Below are 20,339 nucleotides of genomic sequence, written 5' to 3'. Positions count from 1 at the left end.
GTGCAACAAGTAGGCACAGTTGGAGTTGGGGCCTGAATGAGTAATGTGTGTTTGTGTGTGAAAAGTGTTACTTTTATTCTAATCTTAGTTCATTGATGTTTATAATTAATGCCCAGTAAAGTGGTAGATTGAAAAAAATGTTATTATTTTCACAAAAATGGATGGTACTGGCAATCATCATGTTAAGTGAAATAAACTATACTCACTAAGGCAGATATAGAATGTTGTCTCATAAACCAGGTGGTAGTGGTGGCACATGCCTTAAATCCCAGCACTTGGGAGGCAGAGGCAGGCAGATGTTTGAGTTTGGGGTCAGCATGGTCTACAAAGTGAGTTCCAGGACATCCAGAAAAACCCTGTCTTGAAAAAAACAAAAAAAAAAAAAAAACAAAAAAAAAAATGGGGGCATGAAACTAGAAGAGGAACAATTAAGGATGTGGAAAGGGAAATCAAAAGAGGTGGGTAAGAAGATAATAAAGTGTAGAATGGACAGGTTTTTAATAAAGAATGAAGCTTGAGAGGTCAGAGAAGCCAGATTATAAATTTCCTAGGCCATGTGGTTTGTAGGCATTTTAAAAAAAGAGTTGTCTTAAACAAGAACATGGCATGATCTTATTTAATAAGTTCATTATGGCTAGCCTATGGGAAATGAACTACAAAAGGAGCAGATCAGAGGCAAGAGCCCCAATTAGGAAAGACTAAGACACCTGCAATTAAGAGTGAGGTGATGAATAGTGGCTAGATTTCTTCAGAGGTAGAAGGTAGAATCAAGAGAAACAGGTTTGAGAGTTCTATTCTGGAGTCCAGAGTCTGCATCCCTGAGGCATTATGGCACACTGTGAGATGGCTGAAGGCTAGCTTTTCCAAGCTCCCTTGTGCTAGCAGTAGTTAAGTAACACTGTTTAGCTGGTTAAGTCAGCCTGGTAGTATTCCTTCCTCCTTCCAGCTTTAAACATTGAGTGAGTTCTTGCAGCTTCCTCATGGCCATATGGGAAAGGTCAAAAGGAACTGATGAAACATCAGCTCTGATCACGACAGTCACGTACGTCAGCTGTTATCTGTATGCATAGATGATGTCCTGTTCATTCACTGGATTTGTGTTACTTGCAATGGAAAAACACCTCATATCATGCAATGGGAGATCTCTTGGACAGCAGACTATACAGCCTTCCATAGACCCATCGGGAAGACTGGGGAACATCAGGAAACCATTAGCACAGTGGGAGAGATAATGCAGGAAGTAGGAAAAGTGCAGAGGACCAAAGCCAGCGTTTTTAGAAAGGAAGCCGTCATACACCACTTAATGACAGCACTGTGAGAACTCCATCATCTGATGATTTAGTCTATGTGCACACCTTATGCTTACACAAACCAAATGGCTTAGCTTATTACCTACCTAAGCTATATGCTAGCTCTTATGCTGCAAACCTGTATAGCATGTTACTCTACTGAACACTGTAGGCAACTGTAACACCATTGTGTCTGTGTATCTACACACATCAAAACATGGAAAAGGTCATAGGAAGTGTTAAGATCTGTCATTAATCTTATGGGACCACTGTTGACCGAAAAGTCTTTGTGAAGTATATGACTGTATTTAAAACAGCATCTGGAAGCTAGAGAAAGAGGACAGTGGAACCAAACAGCAAAGGATGTAGGAAGAATAATATTGGGAAGCTGGTGTCTCCGAAGTCAAGAACCAAGAGCTCTCAAAAGAAGAGTCACTAATAATGCCTAGTAAGGTGCTGCCGACAAGCGTCCTCTACTGCTAGCTACCTCCTACTTCCCCTTCACACTCTCCTTACTCACTGCCCTCCAGGAATTCCTCTCTGAGCCCCACTCCTCCACAGGGGTCACCCCCATGTGCCACTGTAGCTCTGAGCACTTGTCCTGTAATAGTTCTTCTCTGATGTGTTCTAAAGCCATGGCTTTCTGTCTTTCCCGGCCTGCCTCTCCCCTGTTCTCCTCCCCTAGATTACAATCTCAGGAGGAAAGGGATGGTGTCTGTCCGTGTTGTATTTATATCCCCAGTGCCCAGTACATACAGCAGGCTGGGAGAAGGTTTTGTGAGATCAGGAGGCCACCACTGCAGAAATATCTAGGGAAATGGGAAAAGTAGGTATTCAAGAAGTTATAGAATTAGGAAGAAACAGAATATTTAATGGGATAGATACATCCACCGTTGTTGCTGAGGGCTTGTGAGTAAGGGAAACTGCAGGCAAACGGAGGTGGTAATCAATGATAAAAAGTTGGAACGGCATATAGTGTGGACCAAGGAGAGAAGGACAGCTCTGAGTGCATCTCAAGCTAGAGGGTACAGTTTCCTTTCCCCTTCTCTTCCTCTCCACTGAAAATTGCCTGAGGTCAGGTTAACAGTACCCACGTCAGGAGCGCGGAAAGAATGTAGCTCCGTGTCTGCAGTGCCTATGACATTGCCTGCCATCAAGGTGTTCAAGCAAAGGTAAGCAGGTGAAAGGCAGGGATGTGGGTACCGCTGGGAGGAACAGCATTTGCCACAGGAGCGCGCCCAGGTAAGAGCAGGGAGTTTGTTTCCAGCCTGGCTGGCGCGCCGCCTTCGCTGCCCTTCTGTTTGCATGCATCTTTCCATCACTTACTCACAGGACGCGTGGCACTCGAAGAAGAAAGCAACGCCCCACTCCGGGTGACATCTAGTAAATCACTCCTTCCTAACGAACCTCAGATCCACTCGATCCTGCTTACCAGTCTGACAGCATTCCGGCTCCAGGTCCCCAGCACACGCGCTGCAGCCATCTTACTACGGAAATAGCCACTAGCCGCCCAGCTGGGAGAGACGCCTCCTCCGAGCGACCAGTCCCGAGACGCGAGACGCACCTCCCTGAGCGGCCAATGGGAGCGAAGGAACGAGCCTCCCACCCAGCAGCCAACCAGGGCGCGGGGCGGGGCCGGCTGCAGCCCCAAGGCTCTGTGGAAGAGGATTGGCGGAGAGGGTAGACGTGGGGAGGAGGGCGGCTCAAAAGGCCAGGTGATGCTGCGTAAGCACACGCGCACCAACAATCATCTTTTTAGTTCAGATAATGGAGAGAAATCACGTTTAGGGCTGCGGACATGTCTCTTGCAGAGGACGAGGGTTCAATCTCTAGCACCCAAATAAGGTGGCTCACAGCCTCCTACAACTCACTCCAGTTCCAGGGGATCCGATGCCCTCTTCTGACCATCTCTAGCACCTGCATGCATGTGTGCAACACACACACACACACACACACACACACACACACACACACACACACACACACACACTCAGATGTACACACACATTCTTCCTCTTCTTCTTCTTCTTCTTCTTCTTCTTCTTCTTCTTCTTCTTATTATTATTATTATTATTATTATTATTATTATTTTAATTAAGGGCACACACACATTGAAGACCTGAGTGGTCAGTAGCAAAATGTCCTTCCTGGTGTTGCACTGTAACTACACTGAAGACAGAATAATAGGACGTTTCTATATTTTGTAGCGACGTTCTGAAGCACGACTTTTTCTAAGTCCATGTTGGAACACTTCTCCATGCCTAGCATTTCTTCCTCCTGTACAATGTCCTTGAGGTTGTCAAAATTGGGTTCTCACATCTAAAATACACATGCCGTCACATTGTCTTTCAGTCTTAGAGAATGTAGTCAGATGCAGAGCCTAGCATAAGAAATGAGTCACAAACTTATAAGCCTGAATTGCTTTGCCTCTTGAGGAAATGTCAAATTGAGCACAAGCGGAATGGTAAAGGTAACATCAGAAATCCAGCACTGTGAGGGTGCTCCTGGGGAGGGAAGTTAGAGATACAGTATTGTGAATCAAAGGCCAGTCAGCCTGAACTACATAGTGAGATCCATTCTTTAAAAACAAAACAAAGAGGGAGAGAGGATGAGAGGGAACTAGAGCTTTCTGTAATAGGTGGTGTATATATACATGTATATATACATCTGTATAAATGTCCAGAGACATTCAACTGTTCTTGCTTCTTAAAAATCTGCACTGATGTCTAAGGGATTCGAGAGAATAAAATGGGAGGAAGCAGGGGCAATGTTTCCTCAGCACTGGAAAATCAGTGGTTGTGAACAAAATCTCAGGTTTTTCACACTTGTTTAACTTCACACAGACGCACTATTTTTGCCTGTTAGTGTAACATATGTACTGTAGACAATAAGTATAAATCATTGCCTTTATCAGAATCTGCAACAGTTGGATGTGCTGCCACAGGCCTTTAATCCCAGCCCTTGGGAGGCAGAAGCGGGTGTATCTTTGTGAGTTTGAGGCCAGCCTTGTCAACAAAGTGAGTTCCAGGACAGCCAGGGATGTTACACACAGAAATCCCGTCTCTACACACTAGTCCCCCTCAAAAATAATCTGCAATAATCAAATGAACTTAATTTTTAAAGCTTTTCGCATTAAACTTTTTATTGGCACACTGAATAGACTTGATAATCCCACATGCTCCTGCTTATGTGAGAGACAGTAGTTGTCCCAATGAAGTGAATAATTCACTTCTGACTGATAACTATGTAACTTTCTTCCTCTTGGGTTTCTCTTAATTCTATCTTATTTTCAGGAAACAACTAGGTTACTTCTTTCCTTTATCATCATATCTCTCAGGAGACACTGTTTCCTTATCTGATCCTGTTCTTATCTTTCTTTGTAGTGGTGTTTTGGAACCCATTCACTAGATCCCCGAATGGGGTATCTCTAACAAGCACCAAGTGATGCAATTCTGGACTAGCCAACAGTGTTTTGGTTAGTAAGACCAAGAGGAAGAGAGGGACCGAGGGAGGGAGGAAGGGAGACAGACAGAGACAGGGACTGAACCTATGGTCTTGTGCAAGCTAAGCAAGTACTCTACCACAACCACTGAGCCTCATCCCAGCTATTGCCTGTCTATCTACTATTTTTATTTTGAGACAGGATCTCTATAAGCTATCTGGGTGGCCTTGAACTTATAATTCTGCTTTCCTGGCCTGGTTAGCAGCTGGGATTACAGGCCTGAACCATCAATCCAGCTTTAAAAAAAAGTGGAATTTTGAGACAGATGTTTATCTTCAGCTTTAACTTAGATGATGCTAGATTGCTTTGCAATGGGATTGGACAAAATAACTCGTGTAATAGCTTTATGTGGGAGTATTCTTTGTTTCTCATTTGACAGACTTAAAATATTTAATTATAACATAGTATTATGGTGCTAATTTAAAGTTTCTTAATTATCAATAAAGTTGAGCAGGTTTAACATGTCTGTTGGTTCTTTCTTTTTTCTTGGTTTTTTGAGACACAGTCTCACTAGGTAGCCATGGTGTCCTGGAACTGGTATGTACATCAAGCTCCCAGAAATCTACCTGCCTTGGTTGACTGAGGGCATGTGTCACCCACACCTACCCTGACTACTGAGTTTTCAAACACTTCCTTCATGCTTTTAGCCTGTTTCCTCTCTGTTGTGTGTATTCCTTTTTTCCTTATTGATTTATTCTTTTTTTTTTTTTTTTTTGGACAGGGTTTCATGCAGTACCCGGTCCTTGAATACACACCATTGTGGCAAAAATGACCTGTTGTGCTTGCCAGGCCAACTCTACCAACTGGGCTCCATCTCAGACTTCTTGGTGGTTTTTCCTGCTGACTTGAGCAGGAGCTCGCTAAACTAAACAATAACTTCTGTAAAACTGAGACTCGGTGCTGTTTTCGTTTGACAATTTCCAGTTCTCATATACACAATAACCTGAAAGCTCCAACTTCAATGATTTTGTGGGTTTTTTGGTTTTTGCTTTGTTTTTGTTGTTGTGTTTTTTTTGTTTTGTTTTGTTTTTATAACATTGGTGTTATTTCTGCTTTGGGACTGTAGTAAATAATGCTGTTTCTGAACATTTAGACAAAAGCTTTTGTGCAGCCTTCCTTCCTTCCTTCCTTCCTTCTTTCCTTCCTTCCTTCCTTCCTTCCTTCCTTCCTTCCTTCCTTCCTTCCTTCCTTCCTTCCTTTTTTGAGAGAGGGTTTCTCCATGTAGCCCTGGCCGTCCTGGAACTCACTCTGTAGACCGGGCTGGCCTGGGACTCAAACTCACCTGCCTCTGCCTCCCAGTGCACCACCGCTGCCCAGCTGTATAGATACGTTTAACTTCTGCCAGGGACAGAATTACTAAAGGCCTGGGTAATACAGCATTTAACCTTTTGAGAATTTGCCAGGCTGTGTTCCGAGGGGACTGTATCATTGTGCATTCCCATCCACAGTAGTTCATGAAGAGTCTCTGGTTTCTCCATATCCTTAAACACTGGTCCTTATGAGTCATCCTGGTAGGTTTCCCACACTGTTTCATGATGGCTTTGATTTCTATCTACCTGATGGCATAGCGCTTTTTTTTTTAGGTTTATTTATTTATTGTGCATACAGTGTTCTGTCTGCATGTCAGAAGAGGGCACCAGATCTCATTATAGATGGTTGTGAGCTACCATGTGGGTGCTGGGAATTGAACTCAGGACCTCTGGAAGAGCAGCTAGTGCTCTTAACCTCCCAGCCATCTCTCCAGCCCACTTTTTTTTAACATAATGTAGCCTCTATTTTGACTGTTTTTAGTCAATGACAATGCTTTTTTAAAATTTAAGTCTAATACCAAATTGTATTTATTTATTTATTTATTTAGTTATCTGAGACAAGGGCTTATGTAGTCAAGGTGTTGTGGGGTATTCACCAGAGAGGACTGCTCAGACTTGGGTTTAAGTCAATAGAAAGTCTGCAGCAAATGCTGCTTTCCTTACCTTTTCTTAATCACAAAAATGGGAGAATTTCATGGTCTGAGAGTTTCTTCTCTAAGCCCTTTTCCAGTCATTCTGAGACTAGCACTGGGGCAGCTACTATCTTTTTTCTTTTGTAAGGGGCCGCTGATCCACCCAGATGGGATCCTTAGAAAGCCAGGATACAGGGTCAGCATGATACTTTTCGGCGACTTCTTATTCCCTTTGGAGTATTTTGTATCAACAATCTTTCTTTCTTTAATTTTTTTTTTCCCCAGACAGGGTTTCTCTGTCTAGCCCTGGCTGTCCTGGAACTTCCTGTAGACCAGACTAGCCTTGAGCTCAGAGCTCTGCCTGCCTCTGCCTCCCCAGTGCTGGGATTTAGGGGTGCACCACCATACCCAGCTAGTGTGTACAGTCTTAACTCTATCAGTTTGTCTGAACTGATGCTTTGACTCCAGATAGAGATCAGGGGATTCACTTTTGTCAGCCACATCTCGACTTACATTGTTTTGTTTTCCTATGTGATGTTTACAATTTCTCAGCTCATCATTTTTTACTTGTCTCAGACTTTCCTTCTGGGATAATTTTTGTTTCTGAAGTGCACATTTTTTTTCTTTTTTGGTTTTTGAGACAAGGTTTCTCTGTGTACCTCCGGCTGTCATGGAACTTGCTCTGTAGACCAGGCTGACCTCAAACTCAGAGATACCTCAAACTCAGAGATCCCTGCCTTTGTCAAGTGTTGTGATTAAAGGCATGTACTACCAAGTCTGACTGTACATCTGTTCTTTTGAAATTCATTTAGAATGCATATGTAGAGCTGGACCTGGATCCCTTATTGGTCAAAGACAGGAACACCAACCCTGCAACTTTTATTGTGGTCATTAGCATAGCACTCTACAAGCTTATTATTATTATTATTATGATGATGATGATGATGATGATGATGATGATGATGATGAGTTATTAGGGTCAGAGCTTATGCCCTGGAAGCCCTAACAAGCCAGGCTCTGCCTATCTTCAATAAGCCATTTTGCCATTTTAAGAAACTAAGAGGGGAGAGGGGAGGGGGAGGGGAGACGAAAATGGGAGAGAGAAAGAGAGAGAGAGAGAGAGAGAGAGAGAGAGAGAGAGAGAGATTTATTCATTCATTGTGGCCACATTTGGGTGAGATAAGGAATAAGAAAATCTAAAGACCCCCACTATGTTGGTTTGAAAAAAAAATGGCCCCCAAAGAGGGTGGCACTATTAGGAGGTGTGGCCTTGTTGGAGGAAGTGTGTCACTAGGGGGGTGGGCTTTGGGTTCTCCTATGCTCAAGCTGCTCCCAGTATCACAGCCCACTTCCTGTTGCCTTCTGATCAAGATATATCGAGCGCCATGTCTGCCTGCATGCCACCATTCTCCCTGCCACTATGACTGAACCTCTGACCTGTAAGTTGCCACCTCAATTAAATGTTTTCCTTTGTAAGCATTGCCATAGTCATGGTGTCTCTTCACAGCAATAGAAACCCCAACTAAGACATCCCCCAAGTCCATTTTTGTGGTTTCGGTTTAAAGTAGAAGATTGGAAGTGTATATAGCTAAGCAGTCCCACCAAGGTGTGGTCCTGCCCATCACTGATGCAACATGGTCTCGGATCCAGTCTCTCCCGCAGGGTGGTCTAACGAGTTGTCCAGACAAGTTCTCTCTCTGGCTGGCATCAGGCTTTAGTCTCCTTTTTCCAGCATAAGACTCCTGGGAAAATCCCAATTCCAAATATCTCTGTAGACTTTACCCATTCCTGCAAGGTCGGTTACAATATTATCTATAGTTTCTTCGATGGTTTCTACACCTTACTTCTGTCTTGTCCACTTCCTTCTACCACCAAAAGAAGCTAGAATGGTGCAAACAGATCAGAGCCAAGTTAGAAAGCACAAGCTGGGGCGGAGACTGCAGCTCTTTGGTAGAGTGTTTGGCATGCGAGAAACCTCAACATCAGTCCCCAGCACTGTGATAAGTAAATAAAAATAAAAAGAATAAGCTTTCTCCAGAGGAGGTTGTTTCTGCAATAGGAATCTAATATGTAAGATCATCAAGGTACCGCATGGGCTAGGAAGATGGCTGCTTTTCCTTTGGACTCAGGTCAGATCCTTAGCACCCGCTTGGTGGCTCATAATCTGTAACTGCAGCCCCCGGGAATTCGATGCCCTCTTCAGGTCTCTGTGAGCATCAGGCACAGTGCACAGATGCACGTGTAGGTAAATATTCCCATACACATAAAAAAACTAATCTAAAAAAAGTACAACATTTATATTCCATTCCCAAAGCCACAGCCTTGTTTCAATTTTTCATTATTTCTTGCCCGTAAAATTACATCACTGGTATCTCTTCCTGTAGGCTCTTAGGCCTCTAATCTGTCTTCTTCATACTTAAGAGGGGCTCGTGCCTCTCACTTTGGTTAGCAGACTATGAGACAATGAAGTTTTTCTAAGAGTCTTATTCTGGGACAAGGGAAAAGCCGAGGTCCTCAGCCAGCCAGAGGAGGGGGAAAAAGCTTGTCTCTCAGGAAGAGATTTCACAGTTCTAAAATCTGCTAGACCACTTTGCAGGAGAGACTGAACCAATGACGGGTCAGTCTTGGCCTGGACCACACCTTGCCCAGGACTGCTTAGTTGTGCATGTCTATTGCCCCCTACTTAAACCTAAACTTTACATCTGGACCCTGAAGATAGACTTGGTCTATTTCTTCCTCTTCCCTATGGGACCATATTTAACAAATCTCCTTTTTCTGCTTTTCATTATTACTCATTTCTTGGATTGGCTACCGAGGAGGGATGGCTGAACCTACTTCGTTAGGGCTGCTAGAGCCCAGGCTCTGACGGTAACAACTCAACCATACAACCATAGCTAACATTCCAAATCTCAACTATGAGTACTTCCCTGATTAGTATCTTGGAGCATGTTCTAGATGGGCTTAAGTAATTAACGTGTTTCCAGAATATTGAGTTAGGACAGTACTGAGTTTAAGAGATAGTGATGTTTACGTCACACAATTCAGGCAATTCAGACTCATTTCCCAGTCTTTTGGGTACTCTGAGCTACACACGATTGTGGAGAGAGATTAAAAACACCAGCCTGAGGGACAACTGAAGAATGTACCTGGTGGGGAAAGGTCTCTGGAACCTGAAGGTTTTGCTGTGTCACCCCCTTGCGGTCAGCCCCGCTCCCTGCGAATTTGGGGATCCAGGCCGCTTACTCCCCTGCGCAGCCTCTTTGGGCGTCGGGCAGCGCGCATGCGTACGGATTGCGGGCCAGGTCCACAGAGGGGTTCGTTCCCGCCGGAAGGATTTCCCCGGAGGCACTAATTCTTTCTCCTTCCGGCCAGCTCGGCCCGGAAGCGCAGTGTCCGGGCTGTTGGCTTGGCGGCGCATCGTCTTTTCCCCGTTGCTACCGGGGCGTGGTCGCTGCGGACCGGGCTCTCGCGCGCCGGCGATGGAGGGGCAGCGGGTGGAGGTGGACGGCGGGATCATGGAAGGGGTGAGTGCGGGGCTGCGTGGGGCCGGGGCGAGCCTGGCGGTGGGGCCTCCATTCAACGCCTCTCGTTTCTTCTCCCCGGTGCTCTGCAGGGCGGCCAGATCCTCAGGGTCTCCACCGCCCTGAGCTGCCTCCTGGGCCTCCCCTTGCGCGTGCAGAAGATCCGCGCGGGCCGCAGCACGCCGGGCCTCAGGTACCGCGGGCGGGGAGCCGGGCCCCGGAGTCTAGGTCGCTGGGCTGGGAGACCCGGGATTGGAGCCTGGGTTGTGGGGCGGAGGATGCCCCGAGCAGCGTCCAGAGTGTGGCCCTCGCCCTCCTTTCCTGTCTGTAGGACAGGCTGCGGGTTGTCCTTGGGACGCACTGAAACAGGGTAGTTTGTCCACTGGTGTTTCCCTGTAGATTCTAATCTTATTCTTACTCCTCTTCTTATTGCAAGATCTCATCTAGCCTAGGGTAATCCAGAAATCCTGAGATGGGGAGAATAACCTTGAACTTTTGATTCTCCTGCCTCCACCTCCTACATGCTAGAATTACTACTGTGTGCCACCATGTCCAGTTTATGTGGTTCAGGGGGTGAAACCTAAGGCCCCCTCCATACAAAGCAAGCAGTCTACACACTGAGCAACAAACATCCCTGTCGCCCTAACCAATCAATCTCTCTTTATAAGAGTAGCCGTCAAATTGTTAGCGCACACCCTCGTAGCCTCCCTTTAAGTTAATTATATTTTTAAAAGGTCTTATGTAAAGGATCACATTTTTGTGGGTTGAGGCCTCAACATAGGAATTTAGGGGATGAGACATAATTCAGGCCATACAGGTGCCATCGGTTATTCAGTGGAATTCAAGCAAGGCAGGTGGTTCGTAGGTAGTTTTATTTTTCCTTTTTTGCACACTTGGAATTTGTAGCAATTTCATCAGCGTGCGTTTGTAGCTCAAATATCCAGTCTTGAAACCTTTAAGAAGTTGCCTATAAGCAGTGAGTCCAAGTGCATTAAAAAACGCCAATTGCAGCCCTGCCGTTGAAGATACCACACTTGCTTTCTGGCCATTACTTCTGTAACTGTGTCATAGAGTGGGGCATAGACAGTCTGATCGCACACGTTTTGATGCAGTATTATGACCTGAAGGCCTCAGCATTTGTCTGGACTGGAAATGGTTCGAGATTTGTGTGATGGGCACCTGGAGGGGGCAGAAATCGGCTCAACAGAGATCACCTTCACACCAGAGAAGATCAGAGGTGGAATCCACACAGCTGATACGAAGACAGCAGGGTATGTCTCACTCAATACTCCATCTAGACTGCAATTCAGATGTGGGTTCGGTTGATTGATTGATTAATGATTGAGACAGAGTTTCTCTGTGTAGCTCTGGCTGTCCTGCAACTCACTCTGTAGACCAGGCTGGCCTCAAACTCAGAGATCTACCTGCCTCTGCCTCCTGAGTGCTGGGATTAAAGGCATGTGCCACCACACCTGGCAGTTGTAGGCATTATTATTGTTATCATTTTTCTTGGAGACAAGGTCTCCTGTATCATCCACACTGACGTTGAACTCATGATTCTCCTGTTCCACCCTCCCAGGTCCTGAGGTTACAGGCATGTGTCACTGTACCTGGTTTCCCCTTATTGTCTTAATAAATACCTGTGCAACTGTAGGTAGTTTTCGAGGCTTGCCTTGCTTGTTCAAGACCCTGGGTTCAATCTCTAGCTCTGCAGGAGGGGCAAAATGCTCAAGTCTAAACATTTTAGCAATCCTGATTACTCCCTTTTCCCCTTAGGAAATGGAGCTGGGGGCCTGGTTCAGTGGTGGAGTGCTTGATTGGCATGTAAAAGTACTGGGGTTCAATTCCCACTACCAGAAAGCAAACAAATCAAGAATAACAAAACCCCAGCAAAAACCCACCCAGCCTTTTGGGAAATGGAGATCTTAGCAAATTTCGAAGTATCCCTCATATCATCCCACACTAACAGAATGACAGTAGCAGAATGTGGAGAGGAACCAGTGTTTGGGTTGCTTTTGTGAGCTGTTTGGCTGATTGCTTCCGTTCCCCCCCCCCCCCCCCCCCCCCCCCCCCCCCCGTACTGGAGTTTTAACCCATTGCCTCTAGCATGCTGGGCATGTGCTCTGCCACTGAGGTTCATCCCCAGCCCCTGATAGCTTTCTCAAGTAGCCTTTTTTTTTTAAACTGTAATTTTCTGTTATTAAGAATTTGACAGAGTAAGACACAATAATTATAAATCTTTTGACAGTTCAGAAATAACTTTTAAATTGAATTGTAATTATTTTAGGAAGATGTTTAGAAACACATGAGATCTGAGCTATGGTATAAGTAGACTTCTGTGCAAAGGGGTCTGTGATTGGGTCTAAAATAAGATCTGTCAAGAGAGAACTTTCCTAAGGTAAGGAAAGAATTTGAGGTGTCTTATCATTAACACATTATTTACTATTCTGTACAAATAAGGAAGAAAAAGTCATAGTTATCTTCTTAAAAATTAACCAAAACAGTCATAGAATTTAAAGCTGTAAGAGACTGAATTTATTCCAGACCTTCCATGTTGTCAATTAGGAAGTCAAACCCCAATGGTATTAAGTGATTTATTCATGGTCTTAGAGTTAGGATAAGAATTGGCATTAGAATTTAAGTCTTTTGCCTCCTGATTTTTAAACATTTCACTTATTTGTATTTGTGTGTTTGTGCATGTGTGCGAATGTGCTCACGTATGTGCATGAACAGTTTGGAGTGTGTTTGGAGGTCAGAGGACAACCTGTGGGGATCAGTTCTGTCCTTCTGCTGTCTTGGTTACAGGATTGAACTCAGGTCATTAGGCTTGTGGCATTAGCCTTTACTGGCTAAGTCATTTATTTCTCCATCTCTTGCCTCCTAATATATTAGCAAGTGAGAGAATTTTAAGTTTGAAATTGATAGTCCGGTTCCGCATTGGAGATTAACAGCAGGAGAGTCCTAGCAGGAAAGCCCATTTTACTTTTTATCACACTTGCTGCATTTTATCCTTGGTTGTGATTGCAGTCCTGTGAGCTTTGTCCTGTGTCTGGTTCAAGCACTTTACATGTTGGATTGCTTAGAACCATGGTTTGTAAGTAAGCTAAACATCTCTTTTTTGTTTGCTCCTTGACTCCACTTCTTAGGAGGACCTATTACATTGCCTGTATTTTCTTTTCCAATACTACATGCATTACTCCGCCAATGAGTATTTAGAGAATTGACGAAACTGCTTATCAGTAATAGAGACTTTTATAATATCCTTTAGAGTAAAAGATTCATTAGAAGTGTTATTAACACCTGTGGACAGACAGACAGCAGAGTCTCTTTGAGAAGCAGTCAGGGCCCAGAAATAGAGACTTTGTAGTTTAGTGTGCTTGTATCTTTGTTATATGATGTTAAAGAATTTTTTTTGACTGTAGATGATATATGTAATTCCTTTAAAACTGCAACCTACTTAGGGATGTGATTATTTTCATTTTGAAGAAGGGCAGTAACCATTCATTTAAAAAAAAATCTGACCAAATACTTCATTTTGAAAAACACCTAACATTCTATGAGTAATTTTTTGTATGTAATTCTTCATGTAGACTATAAAGAGAAAACTCCATGTAAAACATCCAGTTTCCAGTCTTTGTAAAAGGCCATCCCTTCACATGAACTCTGTGCTGTAGGAACAGGCTGTGACTTGGTATCTGAGCAGTGTTTTGTGCATGGTAACAACCCAGGTATAAGCAGGTGGATATTTCTAGTCTTGGCTGTTCGGAATGCATTTTCAGAAAGTGCTTTCAAGAATACTTTTAGAGCCGGGCGGTGGTGGAGCTTGCCTTTAATCCCAGCACTTGGGAGGCAGAGCCAGGAGTATCTCTGTGAGTTCGAGGCCAGCCTGGTCTACAGAGTGAGATCCAGGACAGGCACCAAAACTATACAGAGAAACCCTGTCTCAAAACACCCAAAAAAAAAAAATACTTTTAGAAAACATTTGAAGGTTTTATTCTTTATGTGTTTATTGTTAATAATAATAATGATAATATGAAGTATCAGAACTTAGCCAGAGTCAAACAGATAATGTGTTTAACCTTGAATTTAACCTTAGATTTGTATTTTTTTTAAAAAATTTATTTATTTATTTTTTGGTTTTTCGAGACAGGGTTTCTCTGTGTAGCTTTGTGCCTTTTCTGGAACTCACCTGTAGCCCAGGCTGGCCTCAAACTCACAGAGATCCGACTGCCTCTGCCTCCCAAGTGCTGGGATTAAAGGTGTGCGGCGCTGCTGCTGCTGCTGCTGCTGCTGCTGCTGCTGCTGCTGCTGCTGCTGCCGCCGCCGCCGCCGCCGCCACCCCGGCCGCATTTTTATTTTCATGTGCTTATATTTATTCATTTTGGTTTTTCGAGACAGAGTTCTGTGTAGTATTTTCTCTGTGTAGTCCTGACTGTCCTGGAACTAGCAAACTGCCACATGTTTATTTTTAATTTAATATTTTTGTTGGTGCTGGGTACTCAACCAAGACCTCACAATTGAGAGGCTGAAGCCTCTTAAACTATTGATTTATTACCTCAACGCAGTTTGCTTATCATCTTTCTACTTTGAAATAGTTCCTTAAGATTCAGGACTTACCCTTCAGAAACTGTTTTCTAACTTCTCCGTTGTCTGAGCTACGAGTCACTGGTGTGCGGTAACAGCTGTTCCGAGACTCCCAACAGTGTGGTTAAGCGTGTTCTGCCTTTTCCTTAGGAGTGTGTGCCTCTTGATGCAGGTTTCAATGCCTTGTGTTCTCTTCGCTGCTTCTCCATCGGAACTTCGTTTGAAAGGTGGAACGAACGCTGAGATGGCGCCGCAGATTGATTACACCTTGATGGTAAGGGACGGCCTCACGCTCTCTAAATGTGTCTGCAACATTTTCGTGGACATTCCTGCCAGATGTGTTGTCTAGTCCTGTTGCAGGAGAGGGAACAGATCAGGTTCACTTTAGGGTTTGTGTTATAAATTAAGATAGTGTTCATACTGAGTTTTTTAAGGACCTAGAAGTATGAGTATATGAGTTATATCAATTATTATATAAATTGCCTATTTTCATTTTAGTATTGGCATGCTTAATGGGGAGAAAAGTACAGTTTGAGCACCTCTAATCTGAAATACTAAGTGAGCCAGAGCACGTGCTATACAAGCCTGATGACCTAGTTCAGCCCCCAGACCACACGGTAGAAGGCCAGAGCTGGCTCCTGAAAGCTGCCCTCTTGACCTCCACACGAGTGCAGTGGTGCTCATACCTCCTTCCCCCAGGAATACAAGTGCAGCGTTTCCCACCTGACTTCCTGGGATGGGCTATGATCACAGCCCAGGTTCCGGTGCACAGGTGACTTCATTCATTCATTCAGGTTCTGTGTATAATGGGTGTGAAACATGAGTGAGTTTCACGTTTGCATCCCATTGCTGTGTGTGTGCAAATACTACAGAATCTGAGAAAGTCAGAAGCTCAAAGCACTTCTGGTTCTGAGCATTTTCACGGAAGGACATTTAATCTGTATTAATGGGTTTTTTGCTCTAGGTTTATTGTGGCATAATTCTTTACAATTAAATTGATTCCTTTAAATGAAATTTTAGGAATTTTGTACACACACACACACACACACACACACACACACACACACACGTACCTGTGAACCAATTTCCATAGCTAAGATGTGGAATAGTTTTATTTAAAAAATTAAATAAATTACACACCTTTGTAGCTAGTCCTGTCCCAACTCCTGGCAACCACTATTCTATTTTCCCTTACTTTTGCCCTTTTCACAATGTCATCTAAAGTGGTGATGCTCTGTATAGCCTTAGGTTTGGTCTGTTTTCCGTCTTTTCAAACAGGGTCTTATGTATCCCATGCTGGCCTTAATTCGCTGTGTAGGGAGGGTGACCTTGGCTTCCAATGCTCCTGCTTCCTCCTGCAGAGCTTGAGTTGCAAGTGTGCACCACCATGGCCAGTTCATGCTGGAAGATGACGGCATGCATGCTAGCCAGGCAGGCTACCAACCGAGCTCCTGTGCCAGCTCCTGAATCTAGTTTTTTTCACTTACATAATAAATTTGAGACTCACAGTGTTACTGCAGTAAAGGCCAAGTGGTTTTAATCTGTGAATGAACCAGTGCTTAAGTGGCCCCTCCCCATTTGAGTTTTTGAAATGTTTGGGGGGAAAACCCGGGGCTTTACACATTAGGCAAGTGCTCCACCCTGGGTTACATCACCACTCCTGTCTTTGAAAAAATAAAACAGAAATTTAGTGCCGTCTATACCTCCTACACACATGAGATAGCCTAGAGAAGGGAGCAAATCTCAAGTAGATGGCATGTGTTTTCGTGGGCTTCCGCCTTAATTACCATCTTCTGAAGCACTCCGTTCTGATGGACAGCATCAGCTTTTTAGTCAGTGAGATGTGTAATGAAAGTCACTTCCTCCTTACCTAGTAATTCTCATAGAGGAAACTACTCCATAGAAGCTACTGTGAAAGACGAATGTTAAAATCCTTGAGCATAGCCTTGTATAAACTGTGATTATCATTGGAGAGCATACATAGGCATGCTACCTTAGAGCAGTGGTTCTCAACCTGTGGGTCGAAACCCTTTTGGAGGCTGAATATCAGATATCCTGCATATTGTATAGTTATAGTAATAATTCATAACAGTAACAGACTTACAGTTATGAAGTAGTAATGAAGTAATTTTATGGGGGGGTCACTGAAACTGTATTAAAGGGTTACAACATTAGGAAGGTTGAGAACCACTGCCTTAGAGGATGGTTCAATAAATTCTGCTCAGGTGTCATATTGTTTAAATATTGCTTGGGAAGAACTTAGGGTGTTGTGAAAAGAATGTTTCTAATATGAAATAAGAAAAAGTGAGGGTAAAGCATCATCTAATAAGGTTTAGCAGCATTGAGAAACAGAGTGCATAATGGACGGCTGTTCACCAGCTCCCTCCTGTGTCTTTTAGTGCACACTGTTGATACTGTCATTGCTGGGATCAACTGTGGAGCTGCTGGTTCTTATTAGATAGACTTTCACAGTCCTGCTTAACTAAAGGTTAACCGAGTAGCTGTGTAACAGGTTTTTCATGTGAACAGTAGCATTGATCTCAGTGTTTGTTGTTCCTGTTTATCTGTAGCACCTACTGACTAGCTCACTGCATAGCGTTTTCATTTAAGAATCGAACTTGGTGAGTCTGTGCATACCAGTGGCTAAACTAACAATTGACTTTTTCAGGTTTTCAAGCCAATTGTTGAGAAATTCGGTTTCAAATTTAATTGTGACATTAAAATGAGGTAAGTTACACAGTCCCCAGTGCCCCATCCCACCCTTCTGATGGCCGTGCTGGGGGTCTAACCCAGGGGCTTGTGCATGCCAGGCCAGGGCCCTGTTGATGAGTTACACCCCAGCCCTTAACCTTTTTCATCTATTACACGTTCTAAAATTAGTGGAAAAGTTACATTTACAGAACTGTCACTCTAATAGTGTTAGTGCATTGTCTTTCATGATAAATTTCTTCTTTTGTTTGTTTTGTTGTTGTTGTTTGAGATAGGGTTTCTCTGTGTAATAGCCCTGGCTGTCCTGGAACTCACTCTGTAGACTGGGCTGACCTCGAACTCGCAGAGGTCCTCTTGCCTCTGCCTCCTGAGGGCTGGGATTAAAGTGTGCACTACTGCCGGCTTCATGATAAATTTCTTATAGAAAGTAATTGTATTTTGTGGCTTCAAGATAAACTGCAGAGCTGTGGGACCTTACCAGCCACCTGCAGTGTTCATTTGTTTCTGGAGAGAAATGTTTTTTATGAGAATTTCTACACGGAGGGGATTTTCATACCTAGTGTCATCCACTCCTGTGTCATCCACTCCTGTGTTATCAATGTGTTTGTCATCCACTCCTGAGTTATCCACTCCTGTGTCATCCACTCCTGTGTCATCCACTCCTGAGTTATCCATGCCTCTGAACAGGTAAAGTGTTCAGCTGTGTAGACTGAGGTCATAAAGAGACTGCTCCACAGCGTAGTCAGTTGACTTCCTAAGAAAGTCTGGCCTTTAGGGATGTCTCTGTAAGCTGTCTGCTGTTCAGTAACAAGAGTGAAGTGTTGGGCCTAGAGCTTAATGCTTTATGGTCTTGCCCCAGTTTTCCTCTCTAGTTTCAGCTTCCTCCTACTTTCAAATTGTCATATCTAACTCAGTGGGTTGCCCACTGTCTTCAACTACTTTGTCCCTTTAAATTCATGTTATTTATCCCCTGCTCACTTAAAAATTAGGGATCATATTTAAAATGGAAAATAATAATTTCTATTTGGACTCTTGATGGATGCATACACGCTTACTCATCTGTTGGTACCTCTTTGCAGCCATACTTATAATCTTAGTAGATTGTAAACTATGTCATCTCCTTGGAGATTCTTGAGGATGGAAGCACAGCAATTCTCAGCATCTGCAATAAATGAATAGAACTGAGCTAAAATTTTATTAGTGTTCAGTGGCATATATATTCATCAGGTATTAATCTGCCTGCCTGTCCTGCCAGCCCTGTGTTTGGCCTGGGAAACAGAAACTAGCAGAGCCAGTGTTGCGGAACTTATGCTCTCAAACAGCACTTCGAGTAAAGTTGCTTATAGTGAGGAAAATGCTCTGGGCTGTCTTAAGTGGGCGTCACTGTGCTGTACCCATTGAACACTTGAAATGGTCTCGTGTAGCTGGGGTGATAATTTCTTTGAGTGCTGTGGGTTGAACTCAGGGCCTCATGTTCACATACTGGTCACTTGTGTCTTAACACCGCAGAGTGGACATCCAAGACTGCAGATATTCTTTAGACCTTTCACGGAATTTCCAGTTTATATATGGTTTTGGTATCCTTCCTGTAAGCTTTACTTTGTCTTGTACTCAGTAGGTATTTGTTCTCCTTTGCCTAGGGGCTATTACCCAAAGGGGGGCGGTGAAGTGATTGTCCGAATGTCGCCAGTTAAACAGTTGGACCCAATAAATCTGACTGATCGTGGCTCTGTGACCAAGATTTATGGGAGAGCTTTTGTTGCTGGAGTTCTGCCACTAAAAGTAAGTTGTCTTGGTGCTCTTAGAAGTCTCCGGACACCTTGATAGTACTGCAACATTGAACTTTTTTTAAAATAGTCTTTTCTTTCAAAATAAGAGTTTCAGACAATTTGAGGTTTTGTTGGATTATTTTTCTCTTGAGGTTTTTGTTGTTGTTTAAAACAGGGTCTCACAAATAACCCAGGCTTCCTGGAACTTACTGGGTAAACCAGATGGTCTTGAACTTTCAGCGTTATTCCTGTCTCTGCCTCCAAAATGTTGTTAGTTTCTTTTTTTCAAAACAGGGACTCGTGTAGCTCTGATATAGCTGATGATGGCCTTGAACTTACAGGCCCAGTAAACCCCAGGATTTATGTGAGTTAGGCAAACACTTGTTTCACTGCTTACTCTTGGAGCTACATACCCAGCCTGAAAACTTTTGTTTTGAATTATATGTCTGTCTGTCTTTTATTTTTATTTATTTACTTATTTATTTATTTTTGGTTTTTCTGGGACAGGGTTTCCCTGTGTTGTTTTGGTGCCTGTCTGGATCTTGCTCTGTATACCAGGCTGGCCTCGAACTCAGAGAGATCCACCTGGTTCTGCCTCCCGAGCGCTGGTATTAAAGGCGTGTACCACCACCGCCATGCTCTATTTATCTCTTTTGTGTGAGCAGGGATTGGGCTGCGTTCCATGGTGCACATGTGGAAGTAGGGGTTGGAGTACATACCAGGGTGTGTTTGTGGAGAGAAAGAGCTCAACCTACAGGAGCCATTTCTCTCCCTCCGCCATGTGAGCTCTGGGGCTCCGGCTCATGTCAGCAGGCTTGGCAGCAGGTGCTTCTACCCACTAAGCCATCTCAACCAAGATGGCCCAAGAAACATTTATTTTGTTTGTTTTGCTTTGTTTGAGACAGGGTCTTACCATGTAACTCTGGCAGGCTTGGAACTCACCAGGTACACCAGGCTGACCTCAAACTCAGAGTTCCCCTTGTTTTTGCCTTCCAAATGCTGCCATTAAAGGTGTGCCCCCCC

At 43.9% G+C, this 20,339-nt stretch overlaps 2 protein-coding genes across 3 annotated transcripts in view; one reads left to right on the top strand and one right to left on the bottom strand.

The window, feature by feature from the left end:
- Nucleotides 1–2,854, bottom strand: part of Dbt (dihydrolipoamide branched chain transacylase E2) — a 40,197-nt gene extending 37,343 nt beyond the window's left edge. Inside the window, exon 1 of the mRNA XM_052730993.1 lies at nucleotides 2,722–2,854. Coding sequence (XP_052586953.1) covers nucleotides 2,722–2,772 — 51 coding nt within the window. The 5' untranslated portion in view covers nucleotides 2,773–2,854. The remainder of the gene's footprint in view (nucleotides 1–2,721) is intronic.
- A 7,244-nt stretch (nucleotides 2,855–10,098) lies between these two features.
- The window catches only part of Rtca (RNA 3'-terminal phosphate cyclase), a 28,877-nt gene continuing 18,636 nt past the window's right edge, over nucleotides 10,099–20,339 (top strand). Inside the window, exons 1-6 of one of the 2 annotated variants that reach the window (XM_052730657.1) lie at nucleotides 10,099–10,257; nucleotides 10,347–10,447; nucleotides 11,382–11,525; nucleotides 14,989–15,112; nucleotides 17,507–17,565; nucleotides 19,188–19,329. In XM_052730657.1, coding sequence (XP_052586617.1) covers nucleotides 10,213–10,257; nucleotides 10,347–10,447; nucleotides 11,382–11,525; nucleotides 14,989–15,112; nucleotides 17,507–17,565; nucleotides 19,188–19,329 — 615 coding nt within the window. In that variant the 5' untranslated portion in view covers nucleotides 10,099–10,212. Of the gene's footprint in view, nucleotides 10,258–10,346; nucleotides 10,448–11,366; nucleotides 11,526–14,988; nucleotides 15,113–17,506; nucleotides 17,566–19,187; nucleotides 19,330–20,339 lie in introns of those variants that run through there. The other variant, XM_052730658.1, reaches the window with a different exon arrangement.

This window comes from Peromyscus californicus, unplaced genomic scaffold, assembly GCF_007827085.1.
Source record: "Peromyscus californicus insignis strain IS unplaced genomic scaffold, ASM782708v3 Scaffold_9__1_contigs__length_137607984, whole genome shotgun sequence".
NCBI lineage: Eukaryota > Metazoa > Chordata > Mammalia > Rodentia > Cricetidae > Peromyscus > Peromyscus californicus.
The sequence above is the reverse complement of the archived record's forward strand: the minus strand, read 5'-3'. Positions and strand labels throughout refer to the sequence as shown.